This window comes from Temnothorax longispinosus, chromosome 1, assembly GCF_030848805.1.
Source record: "Temnothorax longispinosus isolate EJ_2023e chromosome 1, Tlon_JGU_v1, whole genome shotgun sequence".
NCBI lineage: Eukaryota > Metazoa > Arthropoda > Insecta > Hymenoptera > Formicidae > Temnothorax > Temnothorax longispinosus.
This window is the reverse complement of record NC_092358.1, coordinates 2,450,554-2,473,780: the sequence shown is the minus strand read 5'-3', so window position 1 is coordinate 2,473,780 and position 23,227 is coordinate 2,450,554. Positions and strand designations below refer to the sequence as shown.

Here is a 23,227-nt window from a genome sequence, read left to right as displayed (position 1 = left end):
TACGGCTGCACGGCTCTTCAAACGGTTGTGAAACGCGAATGCATGAGCGTGGGCTGGAATAGGTCCTAAGAATAACTTCCTCTTAAGACTTATTGCGCGCCGTAGAGTACATAACTGCCTTAAAAATAATTAATTTTTAATTTTTAGTTTTTAATGTTGCGTTAAACGATTACACTTTAATTAAGGCAAGCATACAATCCTCTGCGTGAAAGGAAGATACATGCAAGATCTATGAATCTAAAAGTAAGAATGAGGGAAAGAATATTATTGTATGTAAAAAAGATATTATATGAAAAAAGATATGTGCAAAAATGATTCAGACAAAAGTTGGAGGGACAAATAATGGTAAAATCCACTTTCGAAAAAATTGATTTTACAAAGTAATAGAAGCCTTTTTTAAATAAAATTATAAGATTTTTTAACATAATATTATTCTTCTAATTATTCTACATAAACAATTATTACAGTTATCAAAAAGTCAATATAGTTTACGAAATATCTTATATCTTATTCTAACATTTTGACATAAAATTTCTTGTAAACAATTCATTTTCTGTTGCCTTTCGAAAAGATATGTAATTATTTGTTCCCCACCACACAACTTTTGTCTGAAACATCTTTGCCTGCCGGACTCATTTTTCAAAATATTCCGGTGTTTTCTTTTAGGTGCCCCACCCTATATATACACATATACATATATATACATATAGTTAATGTGTGTTGACACCGTCAACCCTTTGAGAACATATTTATTTATTATTCTAATCGTTGGACGGATACCTGATAAGCTCTTTTACCTACTCTCCTTCGCTCTTAACTACTTAAGATATTCTCGTGACAAAAAGAGAGGAAGACGTAAAAAGTAACAAGAGGAAACGCTCAAGATAATGCCTACTTAAGACGAAACAAGGTTGAACCAATGAAAACGAGACGCAATGATGATGGGTCCAATTCGTTCTACATGGCGTAATTATTACAAGCGACGGTCCGCCGTCGGAGAGCGCGCAGAGATGGTGTATATAGGGTCGAGCTGGTGCCTTCGTCTCATTACACAACTCGAACTTAAGGCTCGTTAACTTTAAAACGTTCCGAAAGAAAAGTCGGGTCTACACATGATTATGTTATGTCTTTTATTTTGTACTTACAGCAAATTCGATTGAATCAAAATATTAATTGTAAAATCCGCGCGCTTTCTCGTTCGTAATTTTCGCGTTTCGCAATATCGGATTGCTTTTGAACCGGGTGAGAGAAATTACGCAAGGCTTCTTCAGCCGTGCACTTTTTTCATCGCATTCTTTCGAATCGCCATCGAGTCGGGGAAACAATTCGCGTTCGTTCACAGTGAAAGTTTGTTAGTCGTACAGATTTACAACATTAAGTATTCGTAGCTATTGTTCGAACCGCTCTTCTCCCTTTTTTCCCTTTTACCTTTTTCTTTTTCTTTTCTCTGCTTTTCTTTTATCATTAACTATAGATTAATATCATAAGGTTAAAGAACGTATTTCGACTGGTGGAAAGTGCAGGCAAGAAGTATCATCGTGGCGACGTAGAGCAGCCTCATCGCGGAGGCATCCGTCGCGGAATTGCACAAATCGGTGCTGCAGATGTGGCAGGACTCGATTACATCACGTCCTGGCTGTGTCAGGGAGTTGCCGCACTGGCCGTTGGTGATTTCCATTTCGTCATGATACGGAGTGGAGCACTGGCGTATGATAATCCGATCGCCGTATTCTAAACACAGATTAATTGTTTAACGAGGGTGATCGGGGTTTTCGGGCCAGTTTAGAGTCCCCTTCGTGTCAGGCTCAAATTCTATTTATAGTTTCGATATAATACGACAAAACGTTTAAGAAAACAGAATATATAAATTTTACATATCTAGTATAAAACATACATATACATATATATGTATGATATAAATTAATTATATTTATATACATTAATTTAATAACAATTTAGATATACGTATCAAAATAGATGACATAAAATTATAAATAAAATGAATAAAATAAAATTTTAAAATCCGCGATTTATAGATTGCCTCAACTTGAGACTTATAGTTAAGAAATCGCTCGGCACAAATACACGCGGCCGCGTTTCTTTCGCGCTTATATATCTCGTCCGATGCATCAGAAAACGAACACGGGAACTTCTCGGAAAGTCCTTCAATAAGCGCGCAATCGTTTCGGGGTCATCTTCTCCCGTGCGCCAGCGAGCGCGGCAAAGCCAGCGTCGGATTTAATAGCGCGATTATTATTGTCGCTTACGTAATTTTTGCGTTCGTGTGGCGGTCGCGCTCGCTATTTCACGCACGCTGCCTCGTCACGCTAGAATTCCGTCGAATCGACGTAAATTCGACGTGCGCGCGGTTAGTACGTTCGATTTGCCGTGAAAAACCACCCAATGACAGATTTAAACAACGTGTTGACAATATACGGCGCGCGCACGAAACGGACAAGAGAGGCGTGTATTACCCTGGCCCGAAATTAATCAGCCCGTAATGGTGGTGGTGGGCATAATGACAATTTTTTCCTCCGTAGGTGTGGCACACCGGCCTTGTTTTAACGTCCAATTATCATAGTCATTTCTATGCGCGCCCGCGGTATGACTCAATCGCGGCGCGCATATACCGTTCGCGTCGTCACAGTCTCGCGGAGAGAAAAGGATGCAACGCATTAAAAAGATGCGATTTAAAAGACGCCACTTCACAATGCGTCATCCACCCGACTAACGAGCATCTCGACGAATGTCCGGCGTAATACGCGCGACGTATTTCGCGCATGCCGAACGGAGTTTTTCTCTCGCCATCGTCACGGTCACGCGGTGGTTTCTCTTTTTTTTCGCACTATCACGTAAATGCGTTAACAACTGAGGAACCAACACGTACACCGCGAGATGGGCGGATGTTAAAATGCGAAAAGAATAATCGAATGCGAGCCTCGTGAAACGTTAGCGACATCCGCGTTTCATTGAGACTTGTTTACATTGTAAAATTGAATGACTATTGTAGTCGCCGTATAGATACTCCATAAATACAATAGGAAACTTTTTTTTTAGCAAAGTTACATCATGGTATTATCTCAGACTCGGACAAACGAGTAAAGTTACTTTTACCTCGTTTGACGATTTTGCGGCAGATGGGTTTTGAGGAACCGTAAGGGCCTGGGTCGCAAGTCCTTACGTGGAACGCAGCCTGGTGATCTGTAGTGTTCATCGGGTCATTGCACATGACATTTACGTTGGACGAGCATACCCAGCATCGTAAGGCGGAACCTATTAGACACAAGATGAAAAATCCATAAGATATGGTTTACTTTGCGATTTGAGTGTCGCGACGCGATATAAACACACGTGTATCGTAATAGGTATATCGCGCGCGTGTAAACGTAGAAAACAATTAAATATTTACGTAGAATTGTATGTTCAAAGAATAAAAATTTCCTTATTTTGTAATATTATAACAGCGACAGATATTTTTTTATATAGTGAGTGCAAAGGGGTGAGTTCTTGAAAATAATTATTCTTTCAAAATATTCTTTAATTCTCTCAAAATTATTCTTCATAAAATGTTATATAAGGTGAGTCATTTTAATCGACGCAGGCAAATCTCTCGAAAAATATGGATGATTCCGATGTGTTATGCCGTAAATATTGTTGTTTCCAAGAAATTTTAAAAACGACTGATTTCTTATAAAACTTGATTTTTTTCCTTCAAATAAAAGTTATAGATTTCGTCGAGACGTTTTTAAAAGAGTCAACAGCCGTACAGAGAGGCAATTTTATCCATTAAAACCATTCTTTGTAGCATCAACTGAAAATTTCTGTGAATTTATCTAGAATCTAAATTTATCCTATTTACAAAGTTTTATTAGAATCAGGATTTTCAGGTTTGCAGAAGATTTCCCTCAATTGTTTCTGATAATCTTTACAATTACAGATAAAATATATCAAAAACAAATAACACACACGTGTAAAATAAGTATTAAATTAATGTTAATAAAAATAGTTTCTAATTTAAAAAATTGTGACGCAAAATCCGACCCGAAAGAAATCTCAATGTTGAAAAATACATGATCCGCGACATGTGCAAAACAATATTATCTTGCCTAGTAGATAACACATAATACATTGCTTCAAGATACGCGTGACAGATATATTTTTTATTTAAAAAAAAAAGAGATACCGTTCACGCTTGAGACGGATTTACATCTACAGAACGTAAATCGCGGAAACTCACGGAAATAAATCTAAATTGGAATCACAATTGAGAAGATACCTGCGCAATTCTATAAAGGAAAACAGGTGCGGGTATGATTAAGAAGTGATGTAATGCTGAGTAACCGTCAATATTAATGGTGCGCGCCAGTTTTGTACACAATCAGGTTGTCCCCATTGTAAAAATGCATTGAGGCGCGACGCAATATGTAACTTGAAAGCAAATATCACGAAATGAAAAAAGATTATATATATATATATAATAATACAGCAAAAAAGATCAGGATGAGAGATATTACGATTAGATAACGATGATATCCTGTTTTTCATTTTTTTTATGTTGTTCCGATACCGACATCTTATAAACTCGCGCAAAGACTGCGAACATTATTAATTTGCATACTAATAAGTGCAAGGAAAGCAGAAATAAACAAGATTTCTAGGAAATTTTAAATTGTTGACTTGGTGCGATTACGTAACATCATAACAATCGTAATATATCATATGTAATATATATAATAATTGTGATATCATAATTATCTTTTTTCTAATTGGCAAGCAATCAATATATTGCATTATAAAATAAAATATTTAAAATTAAGTAATATAAACACAAACACCACATGATTTATAACAAAAATACATACAGTTTTCCATGTAATTCTATATAATTTACGTAATTTTACACACTTTCTTTACGGTACGTGATATAATTTTGCACAAGATATATAAAATTCATTCATAAAAAAAACAAGAATAATATTTCAAGTGCTTTTTTCTTTTAATATATAATATTTACAAACGAGACGCGGAGTCCGCGGCAGAAACTTCATCATAGACTTGTAACTATTCAAAATGGCCAAAAATTCTCGGTGAATTACTCTTCTAAGTCTTTGTTTCGCAAGAGCAATCTTTTTCAAATCTTTTCTAATATAGTTTTCACTTGGATTAGCGCAGACTCACCCGAAGTTACGAAAAGGGCTAGCCCGAAGATGATCATCGCCGTGCGCTCGATGGAGACCATTTTGGAGATGTCGATACGTTCGTCAAAACCGCAAAATCAACTCTGTTTCTCCCCGCAGGAGCTCGTGAAGAAAATCCTTCCTCGATAATCACGACGATCGAAAACGACGGTTTGTAATGTCGAGCGATCCGGATGGCCGTTTGGATACTGCCGATGCCAAACGTGTCCAGTACGATACTGAGGAACCAACACCCTCTTTGCCAAGAGCACTCCTCTTCCTCTCCTTCGCACATTTTCTCTCTCTTTCTCACTGCCTGTCCGCCGATCGCTACGAGGTTTCTCTCTTTCGCCTTAATGCGCGATTCCTTCTTCGAGTATATATAATTAATGCATGTAAAATGTAAATACATATACGAGGTATACTGACAGTTTAGCAGTTTCTCGCCAACTACGTATCCTTGAATTTATTTGTGATCGATTATCTCCTTGATGAAGATAGTACGATCGCATGTGTCGAGAAACTTAAAAAAATATAAATAAATATCTCGTCAGGGGAAAATCCTCCTATTTCAATCATCCCTTTTTGCACGTCTCTAAACAATTTCCGAAATATTTAAGTCGACATTACAAAGTGTGTCCTGCCGACTCATCAAGGGAGGTCAAGGAAGCATTTAACCCTGCTGAACATTACTGACTTGACTCTGGTATTTGACCTGGACCCCTTGGTAATCGTTTCCGCGCCGTTCATTCACGTATCTGATGTATATGTGCGTGCGTTAAACGTAAAATGAAGTTTATTGTTGGAGTTACCGAGGAGGAGAACGTTGCGTACTTAGAAGTCTGTGGCTTGTTCAGCGACATTAAATTCCAACAACTGGCAGTTCCGGTTAAGCGTATCGAAATATTCGACCTCAAAACGGACTGGGAAAAAAGTTTTACATGCCTTTAACACACACACACATACACATCTAATACCTACATACAAGGTAACTGATCTAAATTACTCACTCATATCAATTTTTTGTCTTGGATACTTCAGACGAGAATCAGTTTTAATTGTTGAAAGTTGATAATGTCAATAAATAAAATAAAATAATTTTTGTTTTATGTAAATTGATTTCTAACGCAAGTAGAATGTTTCGATATGTTTATGAAATATAAAATATTTCATCAACTATTCGCTCTTCGAATTATTTTACATATTTATGCATGAAATATATACTATATCTAATAAAGTAGCTTAATACCGTGCGATCGCGAGCATCTATTTAAGATAGATAGAGCCGTCTTGGAACAATAAAACCATCTGTCATGCGGGACCTGGTCTTTTCCATATCAACAACCTTACGTCGCTAATGCCTAATCTTCCTAATTAAATCCACTTGTCCTACAGTTGTAACAGAATTAAGTAAAGGAAACGTAGGTACGTATATTTCTCATATCGGATTTCTCACCGGCGAACATATTTGACTTGTCCTACAGTTGTAACAGAATTAAGAAAAGGAAACGTACGTATATATTTCTCATATCAGATTTCTCACGAGCATATAATCATCGGCGAACATACTTCGGCTTACGTTAAAATGATCACGCCGTTGAATTAATCGTGTGACTAAGCGTAATATTCTTATTCATCTCACTATGTAGCCTTATTCATCTTTTCCGGTACCCAATCTTATTTATTCATCAATTATCAAAAATCACATAATCATGCCATCACAACGATCAAGTTACTTTTTATATTTAAAAAAATTATTTGCGAGAAAGATGATAAGAAATTGCACCTGACACGATTTCCCAATTCTCTTTTAGTAATATTTCGAGGACATTTTTATTTTAAACTTTTAAAGGATCATATATAAGTATTTTATAATTTTTTTATATTTAGCTGCATCTTAAAAACCTTTATCGGACGTTGTCGAGCAGGAATAAACATTTCGGAACTTGTAACATTATTATATATGATTACGTGTAAGTAAAATTAATTAAACTTGAGTTGAAACGTGAGTTGATTTTCACGAATTATTATTATTATCTGCATGTCTCACGTTAGTATCCATGGCAAAATAATTGCGATAAATCCAAGACACCATTCTGACGCAGGATCGAATAATTCGTTATTGTTACAGGCGTTTTCCTTGCAGAAATAACACTCGATGTTCGAATGCGGGAAACGAATGCTGTCTCCGTAATTACAGTATTCCTTGATCTGACGCGATGACACGCAGGCTCGTACCGTTACTAAAATATTTCTATCTGCCAAAAATATCGTACATATTTTACTTTTTTACTTCGCACGAGCTTCTCCAATTTACTGTACTTCAATTGGCGTGTAAAAAAAATAGTAATTAAGAGAGAAATTTCTCTGAGCGGTCTCAGCGATGTTTTATAATCGTACATGCGTGTGTAAATCACCAATATACGTACATAATATGATACTTTTGTGACAATGATGAGATTCGTTCCGAGGGCAAGCGACCAACTCGAAAGCACCGGGTGAGTAAGGATCGTTGCAATCTCCTCTATGTCCATGCCTTAGATCCGTATTGCAATCGTAACACCATAAATCTTGTCGTGAGTAAACCACTGAAAAAAAAATTTATATATAATAAATTAAACTGTCTTCTTCTGCGCGTTTATCGATATATTGTTTAAGAAAAATAATAACAGTGAATTAGATATCTTTATTAAATGCAATTAATACGCTGTACGAGAAGCGGAGGTATCCAATACAAAACTAACAAAATTGCACGTAAAAAGCGAAGCGATAACAAAACTACGACGGAGCCTAATTTAAAATAGATAAAAATCACTTTACGCAACACGATTCTTGTGTCTTATGATCTTTTACATCACGAGTAATAAAGACATCATAAAAATTCACTTACTCGTACGCAAAAAGACAGGCAGTACAATCGCGAATGAGAGGGTTCCGATCATGTTGAAGAACGTTCCTCGGAAGAGAAAGAGGTTTCTTAAAATACGCTCCTCGCGAGATATCTTATCTATGATAATCAAAGGGACGTCGCGACGAGGGGCATGCCGTTAGCAGCGCATAATGATGCGAAACGTGTGAATTATTTATATATCTTTGCGGGGCAAATTAACAATATATATATTTTTTTAAGAATTTAAGTTTTCACGCCTCAAATTTTTAGTAGTTTTCTTTTTGGAATCCTTGAAATGATAATTCTTGTAATTTTTTAATTAGTATGTCACCCGTTATTCAATTATATTTTAATACTTTGTGGTTTTTCTCAAGATTTCATGATTTTTTCATGATTTTTTACGATGTGAAATTGCTAATTCTCGAGATGGCAACGCTTGAAACTTTATAAAACATTCTTTATAGACTTTCAAAATAATAAAATATCCCTTACCAATTACATTTTCCTTGATATTTCGTCCATTTTCGAGATCCTTGATTTCCGTTGATTTAAAATTCCCAATTCTCGAAATTGTCTATCTCGCTTATGATTTATTTGAGGTACCCTTTCCATCTAACTGACACAAGTCGACACGAGTCTCGTTCTGTCTTTGTTGCTCATTGAATGCCAAGAAAGATAGAACGACGTTTGTGTCGACTTACGTGTCAATTAGTGCGGTCCACCCCTTGACGCTACAAATGCTTCGAAGCATTCCTCTTCTCATTTCTTTCAACGAAGAAAGAAGGAGAAGAAGAACGCTCCAAAGGATTTGTTGTCAAGTGGGACCGCAGCCCAAACGGAAAACACCCTTGGATCCTCGAGTCGTTTGTTTATAACTGCACACAGTGCACACGTACCGCCGATCGATAAATTAATTGGTATCGGTAACGCAGCTTTCTTATTTTTAGGCAGCCGATAAAGTAGGTCACTTGTAAATTGTACGTGTCCGTTTAAAACCCACGTGTCGCAAGAGGTTATCACGCTTCTAATATATTATCGAAATAATGTTTTATAGTTACATTTAAATTGACACTCGAGAAAAATACATTTGTTACGCGTTGAAAGTATACGGCTATCCACATGGATGCGTTACAGCTAAGAAATGTACGTATCTTTGGCACGACTTGACTGTTCGTCTAAACGTAACCAATATTCCACGTTGTCTGCATAAAAATTATAAATAATAATCGTCGCACACGTTAATCGTTGAACGATGAGACTGTGATAAATCTATTTTCCACAGTTTAAGGATTTTCTTCTGCTCTACAACCAGATATCTGAGATGTGTTTCAAGAAATGTGCGAACACTTTTCTCTCTCGAGAAATTACCTCCGACGAAGTAAGTATCATTATGAAGGAACATCAGACAATGGGTTTGTTTTCTATTGCTGAATTGGCCGCGCTAGTTCAGAGTTAATCTTTTTAATTCCTTCCAATGTGGAGTAAAAAAGTTAAACTGGTGTGCAGCTAGTTCGGCATTAGAAAACCAGACTCTATAATTGAAGCACTATCGAATACAAATTAATCTAACTGGAATTTGTAGGAGCTCTGCGTAAATAACTGCGCGCAGAAATACATCCACGCTAATCATAAGATAATGGAAATATTCATGGAGGTGCAACCCATAATGGTGCGCAAACGGATAGAGGAAATAACCACAGCGCAGACGGCGTTAGAAGCAAGTCAACAAACGGAGTTGGAACAAAGTCAACAGCTCAAAGTGGAACAGAACCCACAATAATACATATTTGTCAATTACATGCGTTATATTTATTAGTTCCTCAAATATTTTTTAGTTTGCATCATGAATTGTGAAGATCTATTAAAATGTATATAAAATAATTTAAGAATATCTCACACATGTGTATATACACCGGGACCGGGTATACCTATATGTGCGTATTTAGAGAGAAGTGCGCACATTTATATTTTCTCCTATTTATAGTGTTCGTGTAAACATTTAATTATGTAGATCATACTTTCTATATAAATGTCTCTTATATCTCTAAAAATTGATCTACTTAAATAATAGATGTTTTAGCTTTGCCTTGAATAATGTATTTCTTTTAAAGAAATACATTTACATTTTATAAGATATATATGAAAAAGAAAGTGTTCTGTAATATAAGTAATTATTTATTGTTAAGACAATTTGTATACACATAATATACACACACGATAACATTATAGTTAGGAACACATAATCTCTTTCAGTTATTATATATTTTATAAATAATAAAGTGTATGAAGTACACAATTTAATGGAAAACAATTGTGTCATTTTTGTCATGTAATATCAATTTAAAAAGAGATCAGATCATGACAGATAAAGCACTTGCCTCTTCCATGTGTCTTGCAATGCAACTTAATTACGTAGCAAGATTATATATAAACTAAAGCAAGAATACATGTTTGTAAAGTCTTTACACATTATACTAGCGCAAAGAATATATACATGATACGAATGGTAGCAGCGTTAAATATTACACAGGCCAAAGTTATCAAATATTTTCGCGCCATTATTCCTTACAGATAACAGATGCAAGCGTAAAATGATAGAAATCTAGTGATTCTCCAAGATTGTTGATATCTTGTACATTTACTTTGTATACATTCACCATACACACATGTGAAATGTTTATTAAATATCATTTACACATTGGAAGAATCATCTTCGCAATCTTGTGGCATAACATCATAATATTACGTATCTCCCTACTAGCTAGCTTATTTCTTCGTTAATCGTGGCTAATTGCAGTGATTATCACTATCATGGCAAATAAGAAATAATCATCAGTAGAAATGTTATACATTTGCTGTTATAAAACTTAAAGGTATCTCATCAAAAGAAATCTGGAAATTGCAAACTGCGCGTACGAAGCGTATGTATGTATGTTCCCACTATAGAATACAAGCACAAGCAACTAAACTCATTTATTTGACTGTAAATGTCATAATTTTTTTTTATAATTTTTAAATAAATACTTAAGTAAGAAAATGACTAGCATCTCTTTGCAGTGTTTTGTTCAAAAATTAAATTTTAAAAATATATAAATCTTTAAACACAAAAACTACGCAAAAATTTTTGAAAAATACAATATGTCATGTAATTTTTATCTACAATTATTATATTTACTATATAAAATCGAAAGTACCATACGGTTGCAAACAAATTTGCCATTATACCACTGATGCAATATTTATTAATATTTTTATGACATTTGTCATAGTTTCTGATAATACAAAGTACAATAATTATAGCAAATTATGATACAATAAATAGAGAAATATTTTAAGATTTAAATTATTTCTTTTTAGTGTGCAATGTACACTTTTAACATAATCTTCTGAGATTTCAATCCATTCATTTTCTTGCTTTTAACAAATTGATCTTCAATAAATAACTTAAATAACCGCATCTTCTCATAAATAGAGACTAAGTTTATAAATTTATCATATTACAGCTTTAAAACTATATGAAACAATGAATAATGTGTAGCTTAAAGATTGGTCTTTTAAGATAGTGGGCTTACTCATCGCTCTGTTAAGCTATACGTTTATGATGCATGTGTAAAGTGTGATATAGCATGATAATAAGTAATTAATACCACTAAATATGCTGTAAAATAGAAGGCTCCATTTATCATGTTACGTCACATTACGTATTTACATTTTGAAACTCCTCTAAGAGAAATATAAAAATTAAATATCTATTGCCTCCTCAAATGTGTTCAAGCGTTAGAAATTAATTATCAGAACATTGCCTATGTTGGTTAGAGATTCCTACTGATTTGTATAATTCTCTTAAAAGAATCATTAATTTTATGATACATGCTGTATATATATATATATATAATACTCAATATTGATGATCGATATTACACCTTGAATTCAGTCTGTTTATACACCATAAATCTCGCAATTTTTCACTCTCTATTGGTTGTCAGAATAAACGGCAGCTCACAATACTGGCAATCGTCGAGTTTTTTGATAATTGTTCTACCTTTACTTTCTGCGTTTCGCAAACTCGGTAGATAATTCGGTGGACGAACGCACTTGTATATATATTCACATCCTTTGCGGTAGGACGAAATATTCAACTTAATTCGACTACTGCTCCAGCCACGACGGTAAAGTGGAATTCGGTGATTTCACCTTGATGTTAAATTGTTTGAGAGTTGCCTCCAACGCGGTTTGATTCCCCGAGAAGTAGGCAGATACAGCATTATGGAATAACAGCAATTGCTTGTGCATCACTTTAATCTGAAACAGGGAGGTGCTTGTTAGAAGATCAGTTAATAGCAGTTGATCAATTGTCAATTAACAATTTGTAAAAGGAATTAAAGCAGAATACCCTGTTCTCATCCAAGAATTTCAACTTAATGGAAACGTCCGAGCGCAATTTTTCGAAATTCTGCTTGTGCCCCTCATAACTAGCCTGTGCCTCCTCTAATCTCGCCGCATTGTTACTATCTGACTTTGTAGCTTGCACAAGAGCCTCTAAATCTGTTCTATACGCATCGTACTCTATCCTGTATAATTATTACGTTATAATAGCGTGGCTGTAACTAACGTGAAACGAAAAATATACTCGGAATAAAAATCGCATACCTCGCAGTTTCGTATTGTCTCACTGTGAGCAGCGTGTCCTCGATCGTTTTATTACACAAGGTATTCACAGAGGAAACGAAGAAATTTAAGGCCCCTAGAAGTGTCTCGCCGTTTTTAGTTAAATTTCTTTGCGTTTCCGAATTGTACAGAAACTCCTCCTGAAGCTCAGGCGATTTCTGCGCTAATTCGGAAAACGCTTCTCCGAGAGCGTGTTGCGTCTGGACAACGTGATGAAAGTGCGACGCCAAAGCTCGCGACAGTCGCAGAACGTTGCAATATTTCCTCTGGGTATCTCTGAGCAATTCGATCTGCGTCTCGAGTTCTGGAATAACAAAACCAGAGAATGTGTATTATGTTTTGGGAAACGATAAAAATAATCCGCCAGAAATATCCTTTTAGGCAGAAACTCACCGAAGTCTACGGTACGCGACGTTTTCCCTAATCTCTCGTACATCAATTGCTTGGTACATTTGTACGTGGAGATACTCCAATTCTTCAGACTCTCAATTTTGCTCTGGGTGGTGCGCATGGTTTGCGTGTCGCCATTCTGAACCGGCGTGCCAGGCGAGACCGCGACCGCTGTAGGAATACAGACGTCTTTTACTTCAATTTTAAAGCCGTTACCATTACGAACGACGGCAAACACGCGAGGGGAGCATGTTTGACACTTACAGATCTGAGTCGTAGGACTTCCCAGGTTCAGGTTTATGGTGGCTGGTCTCGGATGGGCCTCACTGCTGCAATTGTTCGGTACGTGAGGCGGCGGGGTCCCGGTGTGCACAGCGCTGTCGCTCTCGTTTAGGGAGGGTGCGTCCTTCAACATTTCGTGAATACTGCGCTCCATCCCACTTGGCGTGACCGTAATCTGGGACATTCCTGTTACAAGGTATACACATCCAATGTAAGCACCGTGTGTGACACTTCTTCAGATACAAATTCCTTCCCGAAACAATCGAAATCTTTTCGCAAGTGACATCATTGAGAAATATACGTGCTCGTCGTCCCTCTTTACAATACATTCGAGGTAACATTCTGTTAAGATAAATAACACCAAGTGAATCTTGGACTGCCAACAAACAGCCCGAGCAATTGCGCTTCGCTCTACACTGAAATTGAACATCGTGCAGCCCTCGCGAAGACCCGGCAACACTTTCTGACACTGGGAGAGATACTTACAGTTGACAATTTGGCAGAGAATGCAACAGACACGGTCACCGCTCACGACATTCGGCCCGCGTGCCGTATATTATCGCGAGGAATTTCCGTAATTACAATCGGAGTCACCGTGAACCATTCGACACGCTCTTATCGCTTACACACAGATACGCCTTCTATTTGACATATCTTGAGAGAATTTTCAGACTGCGCCGTCACAGAAGACGCGAAGAAACGTCACTGGACGCTCGTCTCTCCCCAGTCTTCCCCTCGCTTTAACTTTTTTCCTCTCTTTCGTGAGAGAGAGAGAGAGAGAGAGAGAGAGAGAGAGAGAAAGAGAGCGCGAATCAAAATTTGTCCTTCGTAGCGTGGGAAATAAGCGCGAGGCAGCGAGAAGAATAAAGCGATACTTACTACATTAAGATCGACACCCGCGCGTTAACTTCTACTGCTACGTGTCAGTACGTTTTAATGTAAATCGAAACACTTGACGGCCGAGAGATTCTTATCAGCGGCGTTTCGTGGGAAGAGCAACGTGTGAGGTTAGATGGCACGATGAGCGCCGGTACCGACTGCGAGCCAATAATGCGACTTTTACCGATAAAGTTCAAAATGGATCAATATTAAAATATTAGATTTTTTTCTATAATTTTATAGTAAGAAAAGTGCAAGGTAAAACAAAAAGAAATAACTGATTGCTTACTATTCTTCTCGTTATACGTAAAAAATAATATTTTTATATTAATATCGTGTAACTGATATTATAATTATATCATCTTTTATGTCAATGTACAGTTGATTAAATAAATAATTATGACTAAAATACATTTAATCTAGTCTAAAACTGTTTTTTATTTTTTCTAGGACTGTTTGCAAAAATATAGTTCAAGTAAATCAATCACGTAATCAATCGGTCGTTTAATTTATAATAATTTACATTGTGCATACTGTCCAGATGAAGAAGATTCATTTTTAAACTACTTTTTCAATTGGTTGCCACTAATGAGACATTTGCGAGCTTCTCATTGGAGTCATTGGACAGTTCGAGGGACGCCATTCATGAGATACGGGGTCTAAAATTTAATCATGTGACATGTCTGCCCGATCCTAAAACTTCCGTTTCCTTTTCCTTCTCCATCGCGTCATCGCACGTTGCTGAGGTAAGTTGGATCGTCGATATTTATAGCGTTATTTTTGCAGTATTGCTACGTTAGTTAATTTTTATATTGTCCATCTTGGACTCACGACGCTGCACGCGTATCATTTTTATATAAAAATAATACAAAAGTCGTATATTAGACAATTATTTTAACGAAGCTGTATCAGATGTGAGGTTATGAAACCATGTGCCTCGGGATAATCGAAAGTTCATTTGCATTGTGCCACGAGAACGTTCCGCATATCGAACTGAAGGAAAAACGTTGTTGTATTATTTATTTAAATATGCGCTACATGATGAGAAAAAAAAATGCGTCTGAACGTTCGAGGGATACAAGACCTAGAAATAGGTGAACCCACTTGTGGAACTCTGAACGAGATATGTAGGAAAAATATATATCTTATTGTCTGAAAAGTTTTAACGTCAACAATTTTTAGTGCTTTTTACGTATTGTGGTCTATAATTTTCGTCTTCAATTGTTTCCAGTCCTTAAACTCCCGTAAGGTATCCCTACACACTTCTCAAGATGGGTAGGGAGGATAAAGCGACATGGAAGTCAAATTACTTCACCAAACTTGTTGTAAGTACCCCATCTTAACCTTTGTATTCGTTATCCTATTCTAATCTCATTGCATATATAATCTAATAGCATATATTGCTTAATACGAACAGATAAATGTAAATTCATAAATGTAAAAGATACTTATTGAAATAATTTTTGTTAAATAGCAACTTCTGGACGATTACCCCAAGTGCTTCATCGTGGGCGCAGACAATGTCGGCTCGAAGCAGATGCAACAAATTCGTATGTCGCTCCGTGGAAACGCGGTTGTCCTGATGGGCAAAAACACCATGATGAGAAAAGCGATCCGTGGTCATATAGAACGTAACGCGGCACTGGAGAAATTACTGCCTCACATCCGCGGTAATGTCGGATTTGTTTTCACCCGGGGTGATCTGATCGAAGTGAGGGACAAGCTGCTGGAGAACAAAGTACGCGCACCGGCCAGGGCAGGAGCCATCGCGCCCTTGAGCGTTATCATCCCCGCGCAGAACACTGGACTCGGTCCCGAAAAGACTTCGTTCTTCCAAGCTTTGAGTATCCCGACCAAGATCTCCAAGGGTACTATTGAAATTATAGTAAGTATACGTCGAGAAGTATCTAAATTCAATTCTTTCAGAATCTTTTACGGACTTTTTACAAATGTATAACGACACGATATTATTTTAGAATGACGTCCATATCCTCAAGCCTGGCGACAAGGTGGGAGCTTCCGAGGCCACGCTCTTGAACATGCTGAACATCTCTCCTTTCTCATATGGATTACTCGTCGAACAAGTATACGATTCCGGCACTATCTTCGCGCCCGAGATTCTAGACATCAAACCCGAGGATCTACGTGAGAAATTCATGGCCGGAGTTGCAAACTTGGCTTCGGTTTGCTTGGCGATTGGCTATCCTACGGTCGCTAGCGCGCCGCACAGCATCGCGAACGGCTTCAAGAACCTGCTGGCCATCGCTGCTGTTACCGATGTTGAATTCGCGGAAGCTGCCACCATCAAGGAGTACATCAAGGTACGATATTGGCACATTTACACTCCACAGTTCCTAATCAACCTTGAATGAATATAAATGATGAAAACGTGACGCATCTGAAGATCTTGATCCACGTGTCAAAACTAGAAATAGTTGAACCCATTGACGCGTCAAGATCGTTGTTGAATGTCGCGCGGAAGCGCAGTCTGAATTAAACGCAACATGAATATTGTAAGCGCGATCGGCCGTAGAAGTCGTGTGTATTTATCGAGAATAATGGAATTGCAGGATCCGAGCAAGTTCGCCGCTGCCGCCGCCGCTGTAGCAGCCCCAGCTGCCGCCGCTGCCGACGCTCCTGCTGCAGAGAAGAAGGAGGAGAAGAAGGAAGAATCCGAATCGGAGGACGACGACATGGGTTTCGGACTGTTCGACTAAGGCACGCGTGCTTAACGTCATGCGTGCACAAACGTGCATCTGAAACTAGCTTTGTCAAACAAGACCCGGTCCAAACTCGGGATCATTTTATAACTACTTGTTTCTGACATCAAAATAAAATAAAATTGAAAAACAATCCTAAATTTTATTTGTCATTCCGCCATCGTTGATCGCATTTATTTACAACTCTGGTCTCGATATTGGAGTTTCCAATAAATCCAAGTGTCTTATTGGTGTTATAAACGTGCCGATAGCTCTAATGTCCTTAATGAAGGAAACGTCAATTACGAAGATGGCGTTACCGCCATTGTTGATCGCATTTATTTACACTTTGTCTCGGAATTAAGAGTCCAGTAAATCAAGTGTCTTTTCATTCATATTGTAAATCGAGTGTCAGCGGTGCTGATGTCCTTGATGAAAAATTGTCAATTAGAAGATGGCGTTGCCGTCGTCCCGTCGGTCCCCGTGCTTGGACTAGTTCGCGCATGATCGTTGAGATTTCGTATTGAAATCTAAGAAATCATGCTGCCACGAGTATATATGTCGCACTAGCGACCGATAGTGTGGAGTAGTGGAGCTGTGGAGTGACAGCGAGGATAGTTGGCGGGAACAACCGGTTACAATTGAGCGAACGGCGATCGCGCGGCGCGGAACTTCGGCTGGGGCCGTCGCGCGAGAGCCTTCTCTCCCCCGCCGGCGTTCGCCGATTTTCTCTCGGTGAACCGTGAGGGGATTCGAACCGCCCGAGGATGGGCCTGCTCTCCGAGGGAAGCCCGCTGAGCTGGGAGGAAACGAAGAAGCTGTCCGATCACGTGCGCAAGCATGGGGTTATCCAGTTTATTAACCTGTACAAGAGGCTCCGGGACAGGCAGGGAGACGTTCTCAAGTGGGGCGACGAGGTATAGTACGCGAAATTTCCGCCGAGATTGCAGCACGCGATTTTTAATGCAATAATGCCGTGCCAATTTGCACTGTCATTCTCCCTCTCGAAATCGTGTCGCGTCATCGTGTATAAAATCGCGCCAACTCATCTCTCTTTCCCTCCCCCATAACCTTTAACGCGCCCGAGCGCGCGCGGTCACGTTATTGCGCGCCGCCTTCGCCGCGCGATATATACAGGCCGTATCAAATATTTATCGCGATGTCATCGAAAAATGGATCGAAGGCTCTCGTGGCGACGAGCACCCGTTTATCCCCTCCTTGCGTCATACGTTATTACGTGTACATACATTATGTAAATTCCTTGTATATCTCGACAGGTACATACGGTACTACGTCATTATTGCAATTACTGTCGATAAGGATAAGTTGCGTTCGTCATATCATTGAAATTCTTTTTTTTTTTTTTCGATCGAGTCGTCGGGACTATTTTGTTGCTTCTAACTTAGATTTCTCGTCATACTGTTTACCCTGAATGATTTTATGGTATATTTTATTATAATATGTTTTACCTTAAAGGAGACGTATATGTACTTGAACGCAATCAAAGCAACAACTTTTTTGTAAAAAAAAAGAGAGTTTTATACACATTTTGAATTATATGCAGTTTTTTAACACGTCTAAATGTCTAAAAAAAAAAAACAATGGTTGAATATATAGGTCTTTGTCAATATCAGGATATCATGCAAATAAAAGCTTTCTAATTATATAGGTACTATAAATAATGAAATTCATAATGGTACCCGTTTCCAATTTTATTTTCATGCTTACAGAAACTTATATCTACTTACCAAAAAAATAAAAAAACAAATGTATTCTATAACATAAGCTATACATGTTACGATTATAAAATGTCAGTAAAAATAATAAAATACCAATAAAAAGTTTATATAAACGATGAAAATGTCAATTAATGGAAATCGACTTGAAACAAGTATCGTGAAAACATAATGAAACACGAGCAAACACAATATTTTGGGTTTATTTATTTATTTATTTATTTTTTTTTTAATAATATTCTGCAACCTTCTGTATCGATATATCGCACGCATGCATATTTACATACGTGCTCCATATATTTACAACTAGAATATTGCTTATTTATTTTCGTAATTTAAGTTACAAACTGTCCTGTTATTTTTTTTCTTAATATTTACATTAGTATTTAATAAATTATGTTCGCACACTTCTCTGATATAACGCAATTGTTTTTATGCAGGTAGAATATATACTCGTAAAGTTCGACGATGATGCAAAAACTGCAAAGCTTAGTTTAAGAGCTGTGGAAATATTAAGAATCTTAAATGAGAAAGAAAACGAAGATCCAGAGTAAGCAACATATTACTGATATTACAACATATTACTTTCCCTGTATGCATTTCATGATATTGTGTAAATATTTGAATATGTTAAATAAGCTTTAAAGTACTAGTTTGAAAGATTAGAGGTAATCTCTATTTAAAATTCAATTTGAAATTCAGGGAAATAAAAAAAAGCTCTAATAAATAATATTCTGCCAAATTTTTGCCATAAAAAGAATTAAGATCCAATTAACATTCTTGGGAAATTTGTAATTGATAAAACCTGCCACGTTGTGTTTTATCTATGCGCCACGATTGACTTCATAGAGATATCAAGTTATTACAACACTATTACTTTCGCAGTAATGTAAAGTCACTGTGGAGACCAGAATACGGCGCTTATATGATCGAGGGAACTCCAGGAAAACCGTATGGAGGATTATTAGCTCATTTTAACGTTGTCGAAGCTAATATGCGCTATCGAAGGCAAGAGGCAACAAAATTACTCCAACCTAATGAAGTCTTGATGTCACTAACTGTTTTCCCAAGGTAGTTATAGAAAGAAAAAAAATTGCTAATATCTCATAAAGTATTTGGTGTTCTCTCATTAATTTTATTATTTATGTCGCAGAGTAGGAGCTTCTGATTTTACCGATCCTGTTACTCATCCGACACCCAATACTGGTGCCTCTAGGAGTTTGTTTTTCCCCGATGAAGCTATATATCCCGGTCACCCACGTTTCAAGACATTGACCAGGAACATTAGGGAACGACGTCAAGAAAAAGTTGCTATAAACATTCCTAGTATGTGACAATATTACGAATGATATCGATTTCTTTTTTTTTTAGATCTTAAATCGTATAGATCTCCCATTTGTATATTCGATATGATGTAAATAGATCCTTTTCCAGTTTACAAAGACGAAAATGTGCCACTGTTATTCAAAGAAGATCTTGGCAGCAAGGGAGACGACGGGTCCTCATCAAAGGCAGCTAAAGATAATCACATTTATATGGACGCAATGGGTTTTGGGATGGGATGCTGTTGTTTGCAACTTACCTTTCAGGCATGTAACATAGAAGAAGCAAGAACGTTATACGACCAACTGACACCCTTATGTCCAATCATGGTTAGTGTTAAATAATATTACACTCACTTGACAATTTCGCTTCTTCCTTTTTATTAAATAATATAGCGGCATATAGAGTGTTTTTTCACGTACATACGTACGTTACAGAAGATTTCTTTAACATTCGACAGTTGGCTTTAACCGCTGCCAGTCCATTTTATCGAGGCTATGTAAGTGATGTTGATTGTCGATGGAACGTCATATCTTCGTCGGTGGACTGCAGGACGCAAGAAGAACGTGGATTGAAACCTCTCAAAGAGAACAAGTTTAGGATCAGTAAGTCTAGGTACGATTCTATCGATTCGTATCTCAGCGAACAGGGTGAAAAATACAACGATGTCCCTTTGACGTACGATGACGAGATATATAAACAACTTTTGGATAATGAAATTGATCACCTGCTTGCGCAACACATAGCTCATTTGTTTATCAGAGATAGTGTCTCCTTATTTTCCGAAAAAATCCATCAGAATGATCTGGAAGATACTGATCACTTTGAGGTGAGATTACAATTGCAATTGTGTCAATTTTGTAGTTGGCAGCAGACATTTTTACCGTCACAAACTGTAATACTGTTTCAGAATATACAGTCTACGAACTGGCAAACTATGCGCTTTAAACCACCACCGCCAAACTCGTCTATCGGTTGGCGCGTAGAATTCCGTCCATGCGAAGTTCAAATCACGGACTTCGAAAATGCCGCGATAGTTTGTTTCACGGTACTATTGACGAGAGTCATTCTGAGTTACAAGCTGAACCTTTTAATCCCGATCAGTAAGGTTGATCAAAATATGGTCAGGGCTCAGAAAAGGGATGCAGTAAAAGTAGAGAAATTTTGGTTTCGTCGTGATATTACCTCCGACATAAAGTCTGACAACACTCAATTGGAATACACCGAGTTTACGATCAATGAAATTATCAATGGAAAGGTGCTTATCAGGCAAAAGATACATAAAAGTATTTTGCATGTTTTTTTCTTTTTTTTTTTTTTAACACACACACATTGCATCTATATGTTTAATTTATATATTAATATAAATTTTCTCCTGTTTTCTACAAGAATCTCATAAATATACTTTATAAACGATAAACTTTATCATTCTTTACGTTTTTAGAATGGCGTTTTCCCTGGTCTTGTGCCACTTGTAAACTCGTATCTAGCTAACATGAATGTAGACGCTGATACACACTGCACTATCCAAAGATACCTAAAATTAATACAGAAACGAGCTTCTGGTGAGCTTTTAACAACTGCCGCATGGCTGAGAAAAGAAGTCACTTCGCATGCTGAATACAAGTAAGCAAATATATTCCTTTTGTTTTCGAACTGTCGGTATTGTTCCGTAAATACGATATCAAGATAATAAAATATTAAATGTAAAAATAGGCACGATGCTGTAATAACACAGCGCATCAATTACGATCTACTAAAGAAAATTGATAGCATCGTCTCCAGCGATATATCGTGTCCGGAATTACTCGGACAGTGTGTATCGTCTAAAACTACCGATACCATACCTGCTGCCGTAGCTAAAGCGGAAAAGTGTTCAACAACAAATTGTTAACGATAACGATGTCGAGGCATTTCAGGTAAATCAGTAAATTTATACTTTTGTAACATTGTTACACATATATTTCATCCCGTTAACCTGCATATATTTACATAAGTAAAGTTCTGCGTTACTATTTTTAAATAAATAAAGAAATAGAGAATAGCGCAAAATATGAAGTTTCATAATTTTATATTTGTAATTTTATATTCCATTTGTTGTACATGCTACATCGCTTTTATTTACCAAATGTAAATGTATAATAGAGATAATGATTTTCATAATTTCTAACAAGTTCTAAAAGGTGGAAACACAGTATTGAGTATATGTATAGAAGGAAATGTTAGTATTGTTACAACGATAAACCAATGAACCCACATTCCACAAATTGCACCTATATTTGATTCATTCGTATCATTCGATACTATTCAAAAATTCACTAATTGAATAAATAACCTGACAAAAAATTTTTCATATAAGATCTTCATATAAATGATTTTTCTTCCTAGAGATCTCTTTGATAAGACAAAGCATATTTAAAAAATGTGCCACAAGTTACACTTTCAACATATTAGGAAGCATTAATTGATAACACGCGACATTAAAATTTTGTAAAATAATATGTACCCCTATAGCTTCTATATTTTTATATAATTTTAGAAGTCTATTTTACTGAACTAACCGGGTTTGTGATAAAAAATTATTTACGCAGGTATCACTTACAAAAACTTGAGTGAATTTCAATGTTTAAAGATTGCGCGTAAACGCAATCTGATTGTCCACAATTATTATCCTTATTATAAAGATAACTATTTTCGAATAGGTATATCTTTGAATATTGTATGCAGTATTTCTGGATCATGTTAAGTAATATTAGACTCCGTTTTTCTGTTTAGTAATACATACACTGAATAAATGTAATTGAATTAAAAGGATCAAAAAATACAAATATTTAAGTGCTAAAACACTAGCTAAAGTATTAGATAGTTCAATGAACAAATGTTATAAAAGAAAAGAGATTATATATGTATCGATAGATATGTACTTAAGATTTAAAAAAAATTGTACAAAAATTGTGCATATATTGATATATAGCTAGCCTTTGGAATATAGATTATACAGCATTAATTATAAAGCAAGACGATACGAATTAAAATTGTAAAATGAGAAAAAGATGCACATAAAGTATGCATGTATATGCGCTAATAGTTTTCGCAAATTGAAATTACTTTAAGTCAAATTGTTATTATCTGAATAAAACGATAATATATCTGCAGGAGAGCTCTCAATTGTCCTTTCCATAT

General features: G+C 36.6%; 5 protein-coding genes and 1 long non-coding RNA gene across 10 annotated transcripts; 4 read left to right on the top strand and 2 right to left on the bottom strand.

Moving 5' to 3' along the window:
• Window positions 1-1,107: 1,107 nt before the first annotated feature.
• Window positions 1,108-5,434, bottom strand: LOC139825129 (uncharacterized). Its single transcript, XM_071797647.1, has 3 exons — window positions 5,179-5,434; window positions 3,115-3,273; window positions 1,108-1,731 (listed from the first exon to the last, which is right to left on the bottom strand). The coding sequence occupies exons 1-3, from the start codon at window positions 5,237-5,239 to the stop codon at window positions 1,490-1,492; spliced, it is 462 nt and encodes a 153-aa protein (XP_071653748.1). The 5' UTR covers window positions 5,240-5,434; the 3' UTR covers window positions 1,108-1,489.
• A 579-nt stretch (window positions 5,435-6,013) lies between these two features.
• LOC139825133 (uncharacterized) lies at window positions 6,014-7,435 on the top strand. Its single transcript, XR_011735481.1, has 2 exons — window positions 6,014-6,165; window positions 7,309-7,435. It is a non-coding gene; the product is annotated as an uncharacterized lncRNA (long non-coding RNA).
• Window positions 7,436-9,053: 1,618 nt separating this feature from the next.
• On the top strand, window positions 9,054-9,958 carry LOC139825132 (mitochondrial import inner membrane translocase subunit Tim10 B). Its single transcript, XM_071797648.1, has 3 exons — window positions 9,054-9,210; window positions 9,350-9,445; window positions 9,650-9,958. Exons 1-3 carry the CDS (start codon window positions 9,187-9,189, stop codon window positions 9,845-9,847), a joined length of 318 nt encoding a protein of 105 aa, XP_071653749.1. The 5' UTR covers window positions 9,054-9,186; the 3' UTR covers window positions 9,848-9,958.
• Window positions 9,959-10,221: 263 nt separating this feature from the next.
• Arfip (ADP ribosylation factor interacting protein arfaptin) lies at window positions 10,222-14,444 on the bottom strand. Of its 3 annotated transcripts, none has more exons than XM_071797637.1 (6): window positions 14,287-14,444; window positions 13,390-13,593; window positions 13,129-13,314; window positions 12,718-13,039; window positions 12,461-12,638; window positions 10,222-12,369 (listed from the first exon to the last, which is right to left on the bottom strand). In XM_071797637.1, the coding sequence occupies exons 2-6, from the start codon at window positions 13,589-13,591 to the stop codon at window positions 12,217-12,219; spliced, it is 1,041 nt and encodes a 346-aa protein (XP_071653738.1). In that variant the 5' UTR covers window positions 13,592-13,593; window positions 14,287-14,444; the 3' UTR covers window positions 10,222-12,216. The 3 variants fall into 3 exon arrangements, with proteins under 3 accessions (XP_071653738.1, XP_071653746.1, XP_071653744.1); XM_071797645.1 differs by having other exon boundaries at window positions 13,129-13,296; XM_071797643.1 differs by lacking the exon at window positions 14,287-14,444 and adding an exon at window positions 13,894-14,213.
• A 521-nt stretch (window positions 14,445-14,965) lies between these two features.
• On the top strand, window positions 14,966-17,139 carry Rplp0 (ribosomal protein LP0). The gene is made up of 5 exons (XM_071770468.1): window positions 14,966-15,032; window positions 15,518-15,611; window positions 15,761-16,171; window positions 16,263-16,607; window positions 16,857-17,139. The coding sequence occupies exons 2-5, from the start codon at window positions 15,558-15,560 to the stop codon at window positions 17,001-17,003; spliced, it is 957 nt and encodes a 318-aa protein (XP_071626569.1). The 5' UTR covers window positions 14,966-15,032; window positions 15,518-15,557; the 3' UTR covers window positions 17,004-17,139.
• Window positions 17,140-17,293: 154 nt separating this feature from the next.
• Gclc (glutamate--cysteine ligase) lies at window positions 17,294-23,197 on the top strand. Of its 3 annotated transcripts, none has more exons than XM_071770295.1 (9): window positions 17,294-17,902; window positions 19,162-19,271; window positions 19,607-19,792; window positions 19,875-20,047; window positions 20,144-20,373; window positions 20,505-20,873; window positions 20,955-21,302; window positions 21,489-21,670; window positions 21,761-23,197. In XM_071770295.1, the coding sequence occupies exons 1-9, from the start codon at window positions 17,753-17,755 to the stop codon at window positions 21,936-21,938; spliced, it is 1,926 nt and encodes a 641-aa protein (XP_071626396.1). In that variant the 5' UTR covers window positions 17,294-17,752; the 3' UTR covers window positions 21,939-23,197. The 3 variants fall into 3 exon arrangements, with proteins under 3 accessions (XP_071626396.1, XP_071626406.1, XP_071626415.1); XM_071770305.1 differs by having other exon boundaries at window positions 17,304-17,902; window positions 20,156-20,373; XM_071770314.1 differs by lacking the exon at window positions 17,294-17,902 and adding an exon at window positions 18,244-18,262.
• Window positions 23,198-23,227: the final 30 nt, after the last annotated feature.

Bases quoted from the DNA above. Each gene is read 5' to 3' on its own strand.
- LOC139825129 (XM_071797647.1), bottom strand. From the start codon at position 5,239: ATGGTCTCCATCGAGCGCACGGCGATGATCATCTTCGGGCTAGCCCTT. The intron at 3,274-5,178 runs GTGAGTCTGCGC...TGTGTCTAATAG, and splicing joins AGCCCTTTTCGTAACTTCGG to GTTCCGCCTTACGATGCTGG. The intron at 1,732-3,114 runs GTAAAAGTAACT...ATCTGTGTTTAG, and splicing joins CCGCAAAATCGTCAAACGAG to AATACGGCGATCGGATTATC.
- LOC139825132 (XM_071797648.1), top strand. From the start codon at position 9,187: ATGGATGCGTTACAGCTAAGAAAT. The intron at 9,211-9,349 runs GTACGTATCTTT...TATTTTCCACAG, and splicing joins ATGCGTTACAGCTAAGAAAT to TTTAAGGATTTTCTTCTGCT. The intron at 9,446-9,649 runs GTAAGTATCATT...TGGAATTTGTAG, and splicing joins GAGAAATTACCTCCGACGAA to GAGCTCTGCGTAAATAACTG.
- Arfip (XM_071797637.1), bottom strand. From the start codon at position 13,591: ATGTCCCAGATTACGGTCACGCCAAGTGGGATGGAGCGCAGTATTCAC. The intron at 13,315-13,389 runs GTAAGTGTCAAA...TTGAAGTAAAAG, and splicing joins AAGTCCTACGACTCAGATCT to ACGTCTGTATTCCTACAGCG. The intron at 12,370-12,460 runs GTATTCTGCTTT...TCCCTGTTTCAG, and splicing joins AATTCTTGGATGAGAACAGG to ATTAAAGTGATGCACAAGCA.
- Rplp0 (XM_071770468.1), top strand. From the start codon at position 15,558: ATGGGTAGGGAGGATAAAGCGACATGGAAGTCAAATTACTTCACCAAA. The intron at 15,612-15,760 runs GTAAGTACCCCA...TTTGTTAAATAG, and splicing joins ATTACTTCACCAAACTTGTT to CAACTTCTGGACGATTACCC. The intron at 16,608-16,856 runs GTACGATATTGG...ATGGAATTGCAG, and splicing joins CCATCAAGGAGTACATCAAG to GATCCGAGCAAGTTCGCCGC.
- Gclc (XM_071770295.1), top strand. From the start codon at position 17,753: ATGGGCCTGCTCTCCGAGGGAAGCCCGCTGAGCTGGGAGGAAACGAAG. The intron at 19,793-19,874 runs GTAGTTATAGAA...TTTATGTCGCAG, and splicing joins TCACTAACTGTTTTCCCAAG to AGTAGGAGCTTCTGATTTTA. The intron at 20,374-20,504 runs GTTAGTGTTAAA...AACATTCGACAG, and splicing joins CACCCTTATGTCCAATCATG to TTGGCTTTAACCGCTGCCAG.